Consider the following 15901-nt stretch of genomic DNA (forward strand, 5'->3'; position numbering starts at 1 on the left):
GAAAAAAAAGTATTTAGACAAAGTGTCTCAAAAATCAGCCATGTGACATCATAAAAATGAGGGAGATGAGAGGAGAAGTGGGAAAGAAAATCCCCAAAAATAAGATGTATAATCCCTCTTTTTTATGACGTATACAGGCTGATTTTTAGAGACACTTTGTCCAGTTACAAAAAAAAACTATGTCTTACTTTCGAAGAATAAAAACCCAATACATTCTAGGTTGATAAGGTTTTGCTTATTCTTTTATTCTTTTTACTAAATAAAAAAAGATATAAATCTGTGTATTATCTGAAATTAGGTTAGAAAATGAGAAATATATTTTGCCTGATTAATTGCCAACTGTGAGCACTTCTAATTGCCAAATGATACTTTCTTTCTACACTTTTTTTTCTTTTTGGAAATAACATTTTTTTCAGATAAAATAATACAAATATATAAAATAAAGTTCCTTAATCAAAAAAGACTGTTTAGTTATTTCGACACTGATGTACCTATACATGCTTTAAACAAAAGCAATAAAATAATGGAGCATAACGCTTTAATTTTTTTCAAGTAATATGATTCATATCATTTTTGCAACAAATTCATTTCCATTTTCTACTCCTTGTGATTTGGAAAAAAGTAGAAATAGGCTTTTATCCTAATATATTTTTTTTATTTTGCAGGAGAAACGTTTCGCCTACTCAAGTATTGGAAGTGTGGACGAACTAACTTTTAATTTCAACTCAATATTGGAGAAAAGACCGGGTTGCCTTCTTAAACATACAGGTAAATAATAAAACAAAACAAGGATGACAACATCCGTAAGTATAGCACTAAAAAATCAGGGAATAGACAAATTGACAAAGTTAGAGCAGATGTTTAGTTGTCATAACAGAGAAAAGAAAAGGAAGGAATATGCAAAACTCAAAGAAAATCTCGAAACCTTTAAAAATAAGGTTTTTCTTACAGACAATTAGAAGTGGAAGTATTATCTGCAAGTTAAGCTTGGTCGTATTAGACAAGTAGCTCTACATAAAGTGTGAAAATATTAGCATTCCGTTTTCTTAATTTTCGTAATTCAAGCATTGTTTTTTTAAGTAGTTGAAAATAAATCCTCTGTATTACACAGAAAAGTGTCTTTCAACTGTTGCTTTAAAAATTATAAAAAATTATTATTTAGGTTTAGACACAGCGGATATTTGTGTTATATTATCAGTTTTAGCGGATGGAACTTTACTTAATCCAATGCTTATATTTAAGGTAACTATTTTTAGACATTAAAGAGGCTGCTAATCAACTCTACACGTTATATAATTTTATTTGTCACCTGTTACGCCCAAACTTTAAAAGCAAAAAATCAATTCCCGATAAAAATTAGTGTCTTTACTATAACTTAACGTATGTTCAAGCGTATTTAATGCAGATGTTTTCAACCTTTAGATAAAAGAGTATATTTAACACTTTTTACCAATTTTTTTTATCTTAATGAAACTCTAAAATGTATGTCTCCATAAAATCTGTCTGTCAGGGTGTCAGGTAAAAAACTAATTTTGTTCCTTATTTTAGTCTGACTCAAGCCTGTCATGTGATAACAAGTTGTTACAAGGAGGAGGAGTTGGGAGTGGGGGAGTGAGAACAGAAACTTCTACAGATACACAAACTTTTCAGGTTTTCATGCAAAACTTAAAAATTTAAAATTGCGATCATATCACAATTAAAGTATTCATACATAACATATTTGAAGTTTGTTCGCGTCAGTTTTCTGAATATTAATGTTTTAACTATGCTTAAAGATAGAATAGTGGATATTTCGTGAGAAAAGGGAAGTGATCACAATACTAACCTTCCAGAGTGTCTTATTGGAAGATAAGGGGAGAGGAACGGTTTAAAAAGGACATAAAGACATGCTCTAATTTAGAATAACAGGGTTACTAAAACGACTTACTTTTATTGCCCTTAAGTCATTTTCTTTTGATTCTTTAAAACAGAAAGGCTCTATCCAAATGTATCCAAATTTAATAATGCATGAAATTAAAAATCTTAGGTTTATCAAAAAGGCTCTGTAGTTGTCTTAGAGAAGGGTGTGGCTACAACTAGACCAAATAATATCACTTCAGATCCTAGCTCTATATTATCACAGGTAAGGGTGTGGCTAGAATTTAACTAGATAATATTAGTTGTGGCTATAACTAGATCAAATAATATCACTTCAGATCCTAGCTCTATGTTATCACAGGTAAGGGTGTGGCTAGAATTAAACTAGATAATATTAGGTGTGGCTACAACTAGATCAAATAATATCACTTCAAATCCTAGCTCTATATTATCACAGGTAAGGATGTGGGTAGAATTTAACTAGATAATATTAGGTGTGGCTACAACTAGATCAAATAATATCACTTCAGATCCTAGCTCTATATTATCACAGGTAAGGGTGTGGCTAGAATTTAACTAGATAATATTAGGTGTGGCTACAACTAGACCAAATAATATCACTTCAGATCCTAGCTCTATATTATCACAGGTAAGGGTGTGGCTAGAATTTAACTAGATAATATTAGGTGTGGCTACAACTAGATCAAATAATATCACTTCAGATCCTAGCTCTATATTATCACAGGTAAGGGTGTGGCTAGAATTTAACTAGATAATATTAGGTGTGGCTACAACTAGATCAAATAATATCACTTCAGATCCTAGCTCTATATTATCACAGGTAAGGGTGTGGCTAGAATTAAACTAGATAATATTAGGTGTGGCTACAACTAGATCAAATAATATCACTTCAGATCCTAGCTCTATATTATCACAGGTAAGGGTGTGGCTAGAATTAAACTAGATAATATTAGGTGTGGCTACAACTAGACCAAATAATATCACTTCAGACCCTAGCTCTATATTATCACAGGTAAGGGTGTGGCTAGAATTATACTAGATAATATTAAGTGTGGCTACAACTAGATCAAATAATATCACTTCAGATCCTAGCTCTATATTATCACTGGTAAGGGTGTGGCTAGAATTTAACTAGATAATATTAGGTGTGGCTACAACTAGACCAAATAATATCACTTCAGATCCTAGCTCTATATTATCACAGGTAAGGGTGTGGCTAGAATTTAACTAGATAATATTTGGTGTGGCTACAACTAGATCAAATAACACCACTTCAGATCCTAGCTCTATATTATCACAGGTAAGGGTGTGGCTAGAATTTAACTAGATAATATTAGGTGTGGCTACAACTAGATCAAATAACATCACTTCAGATCCTAGCTCTATATTATCACAGGTAAGGGTGTGGCTAGAATTAAACTAGATAATATTAGGAGTGGCTACGACTACATAATATAAGGTAAACAGATCACACATATTTTTAATTACCACTTTCTTTATTCTGTCTTGTATGTATCAAATGAATAAGAAAAGTGGTACTTTAAGAGATATAACATACATGTATATTACAGGCAAAAAGTGAAATCTTTATCCAATTACATTGTAATATTATAAAAATGTAGCCTCTAAGAAAAGGATGATATTTGATAAAGTTTTGTTGAGAATTGTTTCTGCAACTAATTCTTCCCTAGACACCAAAACAGAAAGGAAATCTTGGGCAAATGAATAAGTATAAACTTTTAAAAGTTGGGTGATTTTTAATAAATTGAATCATGTTTATAAATATGTATATATTTCAATTTTGAAGTAGTGATTTTATTAAATTTTAAAGTACAATTGAAAAAAAGATATGTAGAGGAATTTAATTATAAAAAAGAAGTAAATAATGATTTTTTTTACCTTTATGTATTGCTTAAGTAAATTTTACTGTTTCTGTTTCCTGAAAGAAAATAAGGAAAGTGAACTTTCTTATGTTACAAAACTTTGGATCCAAAATGGGTTTAGTCTGACTTATAACTAGGGACAAGTATTCTGAAATATAATAGACATTTCTTCTACTAGTGTTACCACACAACTACCTGGATCCACCTGTTAAAGACCTTTTTGATCTGCTAAGAAATTGCTTTCTGTTCTTTTGTAGCGACTTGGCTGTGTTAATAATCCTGACACAATTGGTAGAATTTCAAAGATCAATTTTTAGGTCGGCATAGGGTTCTCGGGATGGGGATATATAGGATATACCTCTTCTCCATCTATTTTACTCTACCTAAATATGCTATAATAAATAAAAATTAGACAAAAAACAAGTATATGGTCAAAAACTCAAAAGTACAAAATAATTTCATATATTTGGGTGGCTTATGGTGACTTATTGTTTCCCTAAGCCGGGAATCTGTCTTTTTAGCCGTTTGTATGCATGTGGCTTTAGCTGCCGAGTCATGTAAAAAAGAAACGTTAGCCTTCTTATCTATCAGTATTAGAGCATTATTAATCACCAGGATCACAAACTTCAACAGTTGCTTAGTAACATACATATTGAGGGAAGTTAAGATTTGAAAATTGCAGATCACCTATTGGATCTATTTATTTTTAAGAATACTTTTCTATGTCAGTAAAGACTTGTAGAGATTCTATTTAACTTAATTTCTTATATTCTAACTATACATTATTCTGTCTGTACTCCTATGTTTTATATACAGGGTCTATCAATAATTTCTTATATTATAACTACAAAATATTCTGTCTGTACTCGTATGTTTCATAAACAGGGTGTTTCAATAATTTCTTCTATTTTAAATATACATTATTTTTTCTTGTAATAATATAAAATAAAAATCTGAGTCTTAAATATTGAGACATTTTTTTAACTAGATTTTTTCTGTAACCTGTGTTTATTATGTATTTCATGGTAGAAAATACTCTGTTCTAACATTATACATTTAGTGAAAGGATTATTCTCAGTTTAATAATTTAAATAAAAATATAAATTAGGTTAAAACTTTCTTCCTTGTTTGATATTTCAATCAAATCTTTTGATTCACTAAAATTTATTTTACGACCAACTATTTATATAGCTAATGATTCATGATTCAAAACCTTTATGTGTTTAGAAATTAATTTAAGAGTAAAATGATGCACAATGAAACCCTGTTTCATTATTTCTTATGAAATAATACATCAATTCTTTTTTACAATTTCATAATCTGTTACAGGGCCTAGATGCACAGAATCTTCCACTGTTGACCCCCTTGGAGTTCTCTGTGTGGTTGGAGAGAGTATGGTTCAGTCACGTGACCACACCAAGCTTCCTATTGGCTGACTCATTCAGTGTACACACAGCTGACCTCACTAAGAAGCTTGTGCTGAAGGTAATTAGTTGATTAAAATCTTTACTTTTTAACAACTCCGCGACCAGGGAGGATGGGGATATTGGTTTGCAAATCATACTGGTCTCTAAAGTTCAACATGTTGATGATGTCGAAGTTGCACCGGGACTGAATGGTCAACTTGTCAACTCAAGGCTAGACTCTTAGTCCTTTACCTCATACCCGTGATACAGTACATAGAAGAGTACCAACCCTTCCATTGCACGATCTTTGTCTTGGATCCTCTCTGTGCATGGTAAAGATTTACGCCTGTTGATTTAATATTGATTGATTGGAACAAACTAGCATTGTCTCTTTTGACGCGTTTGTAAGGAGGGAATCACCGAGGAAAAGAAAAAGGGCGAACTTAAGGACATACCCTTGATACAGGATAGCTGCAATAATAAAAAAGAAATAATAAAGTACATTTGAAAAATGAACAATTAGATAAATTTAGAATGAAATTATCCACCTTTTTCAGTGTCAGGGAAAAGGGAATAATATTCTGACAAACAATTCTGAAGGAAAATTTGCCCAAAACCCCCTTACCCCCTTCCCCTTTTCCTCCACTTCTTACCCACCACTCTTTAGTTCCATAAAATATACTTCCACGATACTTTAAAAGGTTTCGTGATTTTTTGTAGAATTGATTGTTAGAATAGTTACCCCTGGGGAAAACTATAAAAAAATAAAGTTAGTAATTTTATAGGCCTCTTCGTAAATGATTAACTAGCTATTTCATTATTTAAGAAAATCCGTGCATCCATTTAAAACATGCTGTTTTTCTTTTCTTTTTAAAAACAATTTTTTGTATGTTATAATTCTCCTATTCGTCTGATTTTTGAAATACTGTGTAAATGTAAGTATGTCCTTAAACAATAACCTGTATTTAAGAATTTTGCAACAAATTTACTTACAATTTTGTTAAAACTTTTGCATTAATTTACTGCTTTATCAGTTCTGACACTCTACAAGTGTTAATGTTCGTTTGTCCTACCGTTTGGGAGCTTCGCTTTTATGGATGTCGTCATCCTTGTTGAATTATAAAGAATGAAATTTAAAAAAAAGATAATTCCTGTTATGTAATTTTATTATCGAGAACTATTATTTCTCTGTTATATTCTTTGTGAGTCTTAAAGTAAAATGTTTAAGATACTTTGTTCTATAATGTTTCTACAATAGAAATAACAAAATATAAAACATCTGGTTACAGATTTTCCAAGGTTTTATAATTTTTTCAGGTTGGTACACACACTTCCTTATCTAACACATATTTTTTCCTTTTTTTAATCTAAAGTATAAAATTTCACAGTTGTTTAAATTCTGATAGAATATAGGAGGCCAATGTTAGAACACCACTTTGTTCTGTAGTAGAATTATGGGATATGTGTAATAAGGCCCTTGTCAACCTGAGATGCACAGAAAAACAGCGTCATGTTTCAAAATTAAATAGCCAATCTGAGTTTCCTATAGTTTTTTAGCAAGGTATTTTACCAAAAGTTCGTTTGTCAAACAATTAACCTTTCCCTTTCTTGACAAGGATAACGACATAAATAAAAACGAAGCTTTAACAAATTAGACAGCCAATCAAACAAAAACGACAAATAAATAGTTACAAAGCCGAATCAAACAAATCTGAACAAATGTTCGATGTTAATAAGATTAAAAATTTCTTAAAGGCATACTAACATTGTATGCATTTATATAGATGCTTTGTTTATACCATTATGCATATTACCTACGGCATGGGCGTATGATTTTGTGCAAAAAAGTACAGAGTAGCTTTATAATAAATACTTCCTTAATCAATGTGTGATGGATTTTAACGTACAAACGGAAGCATCCTTATGGCAGAAAGATTAAATTTTAAGAAGCAGCTTATAGAACTTAGTAAAAAATGACGTCTTACAATACCATTGGTCAATTACAATATATATTGGCCATTGGTCATTTGTATTGTTTGACGTCATTTTCATTAGGCACTATAAGCTGCTTCAAATTTGAACAATATCTGATAGATTGTGTGGACGTTATTAAGTTTAATTCTGTTTAACCTTTCCTTTGGGAAATCTTCTAGTTTAGCCGCCTCACACTTTAACACTTCAAAGTGAGATACATCTATTACGAAAAAAATACTGGATCATGGAAAGAAAACGAGATAGCGGGGTTCGTCGTATTTCCACAGTAGGTTTTCTCCTATTTCTAGCCCTTGGGGGGGCCTAACCCTGCGGGACAATCATTTTATGCTGAATAGGCGGCAAAAATTGAAAATTTATATGAATTACCATATTTAAAATTAGCAGTTGCGCTCCTAGCATCTAGAGGCTCTACAGAAAAATAGCTTAAAGCCATCCCGAGTCTTACATCTTAAAAAATAGCCTAAAACTATTACGGGACCTATGTGAATTATTTCTACTGTGTACATTTTGTGAAGTGATGTCATACTATCCGCTACTTATATATAAAAAGATAGAATATATGGCAAATATGTTTGTTTATTACAGTTGACCAATAGACTTCACTTCCTGTTGACGGATAAACATCATCATTTTAAGATGCGCATCTTCTGTACTACTCTTGAAGAAAGAATATATAATGTACATTTGGTGGTTTTAGTCCATTATTCTTATTGTCTTTCTAATAGTCAAGGTAAAGGGCTGCAACATTATTAAAACTTTTAAAAATTACTTTCTAGGATCAAACAGACTTATTTTTAAATTACCGATGAAACTTTTTTTTCAGGCCGGCCATAGATTAAACTGCTTTACAAGTTGATTTTGACTCAAACACATATCTTTTCTCATCTTTCGTCCTTGGTTTTATATTTGTTTGTGAATAGAATTTTTTAAAGAAAAACATATCAGTAAATGTCAAAAGAGGCTATTTTTAAATAGACACAAAATTTCAGTAGCTGTTCAGATGTTTTATTGTCGAATAAGATCTCATAAATTGTTTTACCGATCGTTCATTAATTTTCAAGAAAGCATAGCTTTGTTCTAATCCATACCTTTCCTTTCAATATCATTGTTTTTACAAAAACTGAAATTGGAAGGGTAACCTCTCCCTTTCTTTATTGTGACAGAGCCCCTAAAGCCAAGAAGCACTAACTAATCCATAAAATAAATACATACAAAGAATACATTATAAATAGTAAGGAAAGATAAGAATTATGAATATAAAGGGTGTGCAAAAAAAATGCGGACATTTTTAAAATTGAAATTGCGCGGCTTGTGTTAATAGTAGAAAATTCTTATGCATATCGTTAGAACCGTTATGAACTCTAGTTTTTGAAAATATAAGAACGAATCCTGTGCTACGTATAGTTAGGGAGCTACGTGGTGAAATGTTCCTATTGCCTTAAAACTTGAATTGCGAGTAAACCAGAAAATTAAAAAAAATATTGAAAGACCTGGGTCAGCAGATCCCCAGCTGCATGTCTACTCTCAGACCATATGACATCATTTTTAGAATTCCTTGTAGGGTGGCAGCGAATTTTTGCTGAAAAGTAGGGTTTGGCCGGATATTTTTTGGCCGGATACCGGATATCCTGCTAATTTCAAATGCCGGATATCCGGTATCCGGCCGGATATCCGGCCAACGCCGAATATACGGCAAATATCCGGTTATCCGGCTAAATGACCGGATATCCGGCCGGATAACCGGCCAAATTACTACATATTAAAGTATCAAAAAAGGATATAGTCCCTTTCGTGGCAATGCACCTTAAGGGGCGATTCGTTGTATTTTTTAAATTGCTTTTAATAGGTTATTTTAGGTTAGGTTAGGTTATTTTTTGTAAGGTGATTTCCCCGCAGGGTTAGGCAATTGGCCCCGCAAGGTTAGAGTCCCCCGCGAGGGGCTAGAAATAGGAGATAGGCTACTGTGAAAATGCGAAAAATCGCTCCTTAAGGGGCGTTGCCACGAAAGGGACTATACCCGCAAAAAAAATTTCTTCATAAACTGGTGTTTTATATTATACTAGCGGCTGCGTCCCTAGTATCTAGGGAAATTAGAAGGTACATGAAAGTGCAGAAAAATAACTTAAAACCTTACAACGACATTTTTATAAAAATTAAACAGCCTAAAACCACCACTATAAGAAGCTTCACTCTAAAGGAGAACCATATCGGTTCAGCGGTTATCGAGATCCTTCGCTACTGACAAAAAAGCTTAGCAAATAAATCCAATTAACTATTACTACTCTCAATCTGTAATATCAATCCCTAACGGTTGGAGGATGGGCGGGGAGGTGGCGTTGAATGCCTGCTCCCCCCCCCCCCCCCTCTGATTTTTTCTATCCCATTTTCTGTGTATAAAAGGTAGAGGGCTATAACTGAGTGACTTTCGAAATATGGGTATGACACATAACTGAGAGTTGAAATTTTTTTAATACCTCCTTCCTGGCGGGCACAGGATACCAGCAAATCTGGTAAGGTCATTCAGATAAAAAGTAAAAATATTTTTTACTTAAACAAAGCATTTCATGTTATCTAATACTAAAATATCCCATAGTCGTACATCCTCATATGTAATATAGGTGTTCAAGTCGATTTCAGGTTCCAGGTATAATCCTGCAAGTCCTGATTCTCCAGGTCTCCAGATATCTTTAAACGGTTCCTGTGACCGCAAATTTTTACTTGAAGATTTCAAATTTTAAACTTAGGCTTTTTTATATATTTTCATGACATATTACAATTTCATAAAATCCGTTGCCGTTTACCTGCCAACCGTCTTTTTGCGGCTGGCAGCTGCCAAGTACTGCTGCCACCGCCAAAATTTATGTTTTTAGATTTCTAATATAAAATTTACATAAAGATAAAAATATTCAGAAAAAATTGTTCTACTAGCTTCAATAATAAGAAAATTTAAGTCATTCAAAATTTAAAAAAACAGAGATTTTTGTTGTAAAATATAAAAGATTATATTGCCGGATATCCGGCCGGATAGTTTCAATATCCGGTATCCGGCCGTTAATTGAAAATGGCCGGATATCCGGCCACACCGGATATCCGGCCCAACCCTACTGAAAAGTATGTGTTGATTAAGCGGTGCCACCTCCCTCCAATTCTGGGACAAGAACCAAAACGTTGAAGTAAATATTTAGAAAACTTAACCCTCTGTTCTTTTTGGGCATCATTTATTTTTTGTGTTCTATATTTGTGGTACGGTTTAGCCTTTGATGATTTTAGAATATTTCTAGCAGTAGAAACACAAACACCTGTAGTGGCAGCAACTTTTCTTAATCCAGGTGTTTTTTTATTCAATAACATTTTTTTCACTCTTTTCTGTACACTCTCTGGTGTTTTCTTCCGCCCATTAAATCCTCTATGCTTTAACGACGAACCTGTTTCTTGGCATTTAGTGTAATTTCTCACCAGGAATGAAGATCTTGTTTGTTTTGTAAGATTCTTCCATACCTGGGATGCAAAAATTCGCTGCCACCCTACAAGGAATTCTAAAAATGATGTCATATGGTCTGAGAGTAGACATGCAGCTGGGGATCTGCTGACCCAGGTCTTTCAATATTTTTTTTAATTTTCTGGTTTACTCGCAATTCAAGTTTTAAGGCAATAGGAACATTTCACCACGTAGCTCCCTAACTATACGTAGCACAGGATTCGTTCTTATATTTCCAAAAACTAGAGTTCATAACGGTTCTAACGATATGCATAAGAATTTTCTACTATTAACACAAGCCGCGCAATTTCAATTTTAAAAATGTCCGCATTTTTTTTTGCACACCCTTTAAAGTATTTCAGACAGTATTTAAAGTAGCTCCATAAAAATGAATTTTGTTCAAATGTAAAAATTTAAATAAACAAGTATAAATCGACCTGAAATTTTTTTTTGAAAATGAAGTGAAGAAATTAAAATGTGTCGATTTTTAAAATTAAATGTTCCTAAGGCAATTGACAAGGATGTATGACTTAGTCTAGTTATAGAGTAGCTATGTTACTTATATGCATAATAAGATGATGGTGTGAGTTTGTGTGGGTGTGTGTGTGTGTGTGTAAAGAAAACTAGTTATTCTGTTGGATAAATGAGTCAGAAGGAATGTGAATGTGAAGCATATAAACACATGTGCACTCACTTCCGTAACAATTTAAACATATTTGTGTGACAAATGTCAAAAACTGTAAAATATTATTCTTTCTAGAAAGATTTATACTTATATAAAATTTTCACTTTGCCGTCCCTAATAGGCTATGTTCCTCAAAAATGTGTTTAGTATAGATATATTAGTAAATCATGTAAAATGCCAAATATTAATATAGAATTCACATAATTAGCTATTTTGATATGGTTGTTCCGTTGAAATCTTAAGAGTGCAGTTAATACTTTGATATAAAGTTTTAATCTAATTAAGTTAATTTTAAATAAAGATGTTTCTTCGTATATTCACAGTAGCTTTTCTCCTATCTCTAACACCTGCGGGGGGCTCTAACCATGCGGGGCCAATTGCCTAACCCTACAGGGCAACCACCTAACCTAACCTAAAAACCATTGTGAAAATACGACAAAACGCCCCTTAGGAGGTGTTGTCACAAAATTGACTATACCCCATAATTCTTATGATAAAGTAATCTCTGTGGGTTCGCTAATCGTTGAACCGATTAAATTAGAAACTATTACATTTTACTCTAGGGGCGTAGACGCTAGTACTTTTATACAGTTTATGCGGTTGTTTTAATTTAAAATAAATGTGGAAATGAATGCATATCCATAAAAACAGAAATAAACACACATAAACATGGCAAAATAAGAAAAGATTTTACCATATCATGCTAGACACACAGACACGTATCTTTATACTGAAACACCAATACTAAGACTTAGTTTCGATAATAAATAAATATAGTAATATTCTTGCAATAAGCAGCACAGCAATAAAATATGTAACGATATATTAAAAGTTGGTTTTCTTCAGGGTTTTAAATCACTTGCTATGATAATTTCCTTATAAATCTAAGAATTGAGCAATTTATTTCATATTTTTAAATCTTTTAAAAAGAGAAGTTACATAAATTTTTGCCATTTACTTGATTAAATATTATTTAATACTGTGTATTGGCTTTTCTTATATCAACAGCAAATTGAGTAAAAAGGAGCAGACAATATCTTGACTTGAAGTAGTAACATTTGATTATTTTCACCTGAATAAATATTAATTAATGTCACTTTAATGACGTTGACATATAATATAAGTAAATCTTTTGGTTTTCAGAATATATCTCTCTGATTCTGCTCAGAATTATGAGTAGGACAAATACAAATATAATATTGTAAATAAAATTTACAAAGAGACTCACTTCTTTCAAAGGCTAAAATTTTGAATAATATTTACATTTTTTCAAGAAGAAAAGCAAATAGCCCTTAGACAGCCCTTAATATTATTTTATATATCAGATAGGCTTTTATTGGGGTATTAAACAAAACGTTTTTAAACTATTCTAAATTGATTAAATTGATCATGCCCTTGTTTTAAAATGAGTAAGTTTTCATTAAATTCCTATTCCAAAAAAATAACATATTAAACACTTTTCTAAAGTCAAACTCACAATTATATAAGGACATAAATTACACGGGGGGGGGGGTGGTGTTATTTTGTTGTCTTTGGGCGGATACATCCCCCTAAATGTTCACACCCCTATATACCGTATATACTCAAAAATCAAAAAAGCCTCTTGAGACTGTTAATTGACGCACGAAGCGAACAATTTTTTTTTTAATTTTAGGAGGGGTGGGTTTTATATTTTGGAGGTTTTTATTAGACCCTTATAAGTTGGTGTAGAGGGGTGAAGGGAATATGGATACATAGAGGATATTTCACCCCCCCTCTTACTTAATTTTGCCAAGGGGTGGATCCAACCCCCTACAACTCTCTTTTAAACCCCTCTGATTATAATTATTAGAATTATCAGTTAGAAGCAGAGCCAATTGTATTTTAAAGTGCAATACTTCCAATATATTGAATCTATTTTATTTTAGGAGGATTCAGTGTTGGCTATAATTCCCAGAGCTTGCTCATCAAAACTTCAACCCCTGCACCAGGGAATCAAGATTAGATTTAGGGTAGGTACCACTTATATACATAGTAGCTACTCAAACATTTAGTTAAGAATAGCAAATATAATATTAAATATATACTTAAATGTATATAAATATTTGTTTGTATTGGGGTTCCTTGAGATCTCGTAAACTTCTGGACCCGATTACTTTACAATCTTACTTTTGATAATCCACAACCATTTTATGAAGCAAAAGCTATGAGGCAAAACAACTAGTAAATAAATATAAAATATGCCTCTAAACTTCTAAATTTCCTATTCTCACCATTTATTTTTTCTTAAATTTCAGACCCATCTAGAGGAGATGTTTCTATCAACAGTGAAGACAAGTATCGGGAAAGGGGAGGGTAAACCAACTCCCAGCAAAGATTTAATAATCCAGTGGGTCACTGAGGCATGGCATGCTATCAAAGAAGATAAGGTGCGTTGTCAAAGATTTAATTTAGTATGAATAAGTTTTCCACATTCATAAAAGCGCGCTTGGCAGATGAGTAAACATAAAATGTATGATCTGTCGTAGAATTCATTTTATAATTTATCTTACTAATTTTAGGCTTTCAATTTTATGACCAAATTCCTAGGTATCACAAATTTTAAAAAATTAACAAAGAAGGATTTTTGGGTTATTCCCATAGAAGTGCTGCGTTTTATTCCTTATTGATACAGTAATCCCCATGCAATAATTATTGGAACACTTATAAATTATGTTTTATTTCAGGAGGAGATAATTAGAAGCTTTAAACGTGCGGATATTTTTCATACTTAGTATTCTGTCTGCTTACATACATTATTATTAACATTAACTTTAAAATTAAATATTGCTCAGATATCAAATAAATTATATATCATTATATTGTGTTTTCTTCAAAATCGAATCTACTCTTTGGTTGTTGAAAAATGGTGAGTTTGTCTGTGAAAAGAAGGAAGATAGGGGACATTGAACTGTAAATTACATTAATATTTTTATTAACACAATATTTGGATCTACAAGATTGGGAAATTTAATTAAATCCTTAAAGGTTTGTTCATACCTTCAGAGTCAACACTTTTCCAATAATAATTAAATCTACTGAAAGGTTGATTTTTTAATTGTAATTTGGGGTGTATATAAATTTATCCACTAATGTCTTATTCCTAAAAAAAGGGATAATAACAATCGCAAAAAGGCTGCAATTTTTCTGATTATTAAGAACACACACGCAATTAATTTATCATTAAGAAGGCGGTTGGAATAACTATAAGAAATCTTCAGTTTCACCTGCGGAGGATGGTGTCTTAAATTTGCAGCATCTATTATGTCAATATAAATTATAATTTGCTATTTGTGGAAGGACAAAAATGCAGAGTGTCAGAACATTAAAGAACAAGCAGAATATTAAGGCATAAGTCTATACAAAATTGTAAGTAAATTTGTTGCAAATCTGATTAAGGACATACTGACATTTTTAGGACTTAAAACAAGATGCTTTACTTATAAATGGAGAAGAAGTTTGTGCTTGTTTTTCGTAAAATCCGTGAGTTAGCTTCAGTCGAAAGCGATTATTAAGTCTAACTGTTTTTAATATTGACAAAACGCATAGTATAATTAAACGCATATTTAATAACAATTAGACTTAATAACCGCTTTTGACTGAGGCTAACTCACGGATTTTATGCATTACAAACACAAGCTACTTCTCCCTTTGTACCTTTTTGTAAAAGAAATGAGTATTACAAACATCAGATGAATAGGATAATTTTAACATACAAAATTTTTTTGTCTCTCTGATAACTATTATTAAGCTGTTGTGCTTTTTAAGTCGTACCTAACTGTTAGAGGAATGAGCAGCATATAAAGTTTAAAATCAATAGGACAATTATAACCTGTTTAGATTAACGTAAAGAGCTAACCGTTACGGACGGATCGATCCTAATTATAGAAAAGCTCCGCATTAAGAAATGAGACCTAATTTTGTTAAAGGTATTTATTTACTTGTATGTAGCTTGATTTGTATTCATGTATATCATGTCTTTTAATGACAACAGAATTAAACAGAATGCCAATTTATTAAATGAGAGTTAAGCAATTAAAATCTTTTTTATAACTAACTTAAGTATATAATAATAGAACAAATTCTTGTAAAAAAAACACATTATATGATTTCTCAAAAAGAATCAGTTTTGAAACCCTAAAAGAAATAATAAAAGGAAAGATCAAAAACTTGCAAAGACTTTCCCTAACAATAATGTAAAAAATTAACCAAATCCAGATTTTCTAGTAAGTAAATCTTGCATTTACGAATTACGAATACCCTTGCTTCTTGACTTGTAGTCATAATATTTTTAAATCCACTGCTTTTACATTTAAAGGTAGTAAAAGCACAGAAAACAGTACAATTGATTTTTTACTGCTGAAAATGATGGTTTTCGCATAATGTAAGTAATTATAAAATGTCGTCGTTTAGATGAAACTATCTGAAATGAGAAAAAGAACATTCCAAATGAGTTTAGTTTAGATAAAAATATTTAGAAGAAATATTGTTATCTCGGCAGCTATTAAAAACAGATTTGCAATATTTTACAGAAAAAGGATGACGACATTCATAAAAG

At 31.7% G+C, this 15901-nt stretch overlaps 1 protein-coding gene across 1 annotated transcript in view; it reads left to right on the forward strand.

The window, feature by feature from the left end:
- The window catches only part of LOC145326438 (uncharacterized), a 114241-nt gene extending 100078 nt beyond the window's left edge, over nucleotides 1–14163 (forward strand). Inside the window, exons 40-47 of the mRNA XM_080169788.1 lie at nucleotides 666–768; nucleotides 1163–1242; nucleotides 1549–1650; nucleotides 2027–2122; nucleotides 5091–5246; nucleotides 13233–13316; nucleotides 13602–13733; nucleotides 14031–14163. Coding sequence (XP_080025914.1) covers nucleotides 666–768; nucleotides 1163–1242; nucleotides 1549–1650; nucleotides 2027–2122; nucleotides 5091–5246; nucleotides 13233–13316; nucleotides 13602–13733; nucleotides 14031–14078 — 801 coding nt within the window. The 3' untranslated portion in view covers nucleotides 14079–14163. The remainder of the gene's footprint in view (nucleotides 1–665; nucleotides 769–1162; nucleotides 1243–1548; nucleotides 1651–2026; nucleotides 2123–5090; nucleotides 5247–13232; nucleotides 13317–13601; nucleotides 13734–14030) is intronic.
- Nucleotides 14164–15901: the final 1738 nt, after the last annotated feature.

The sequence above is a fragment of the Acartia tonsa genome, chromosome 8, assembly GCF_053477335.1.
Source record: "Acartia tonsa isolate MP-2025a chromosome 8, ASM5347733v1, whole genome shotgun sequence".
NCBI classification, from domain to species: domain Eukaryota; kingdom Metazoa; phylum Arthropoda; class Copepoda; order Calanoida; family Acartiidae; genus Acartia; species Acartia tonsa.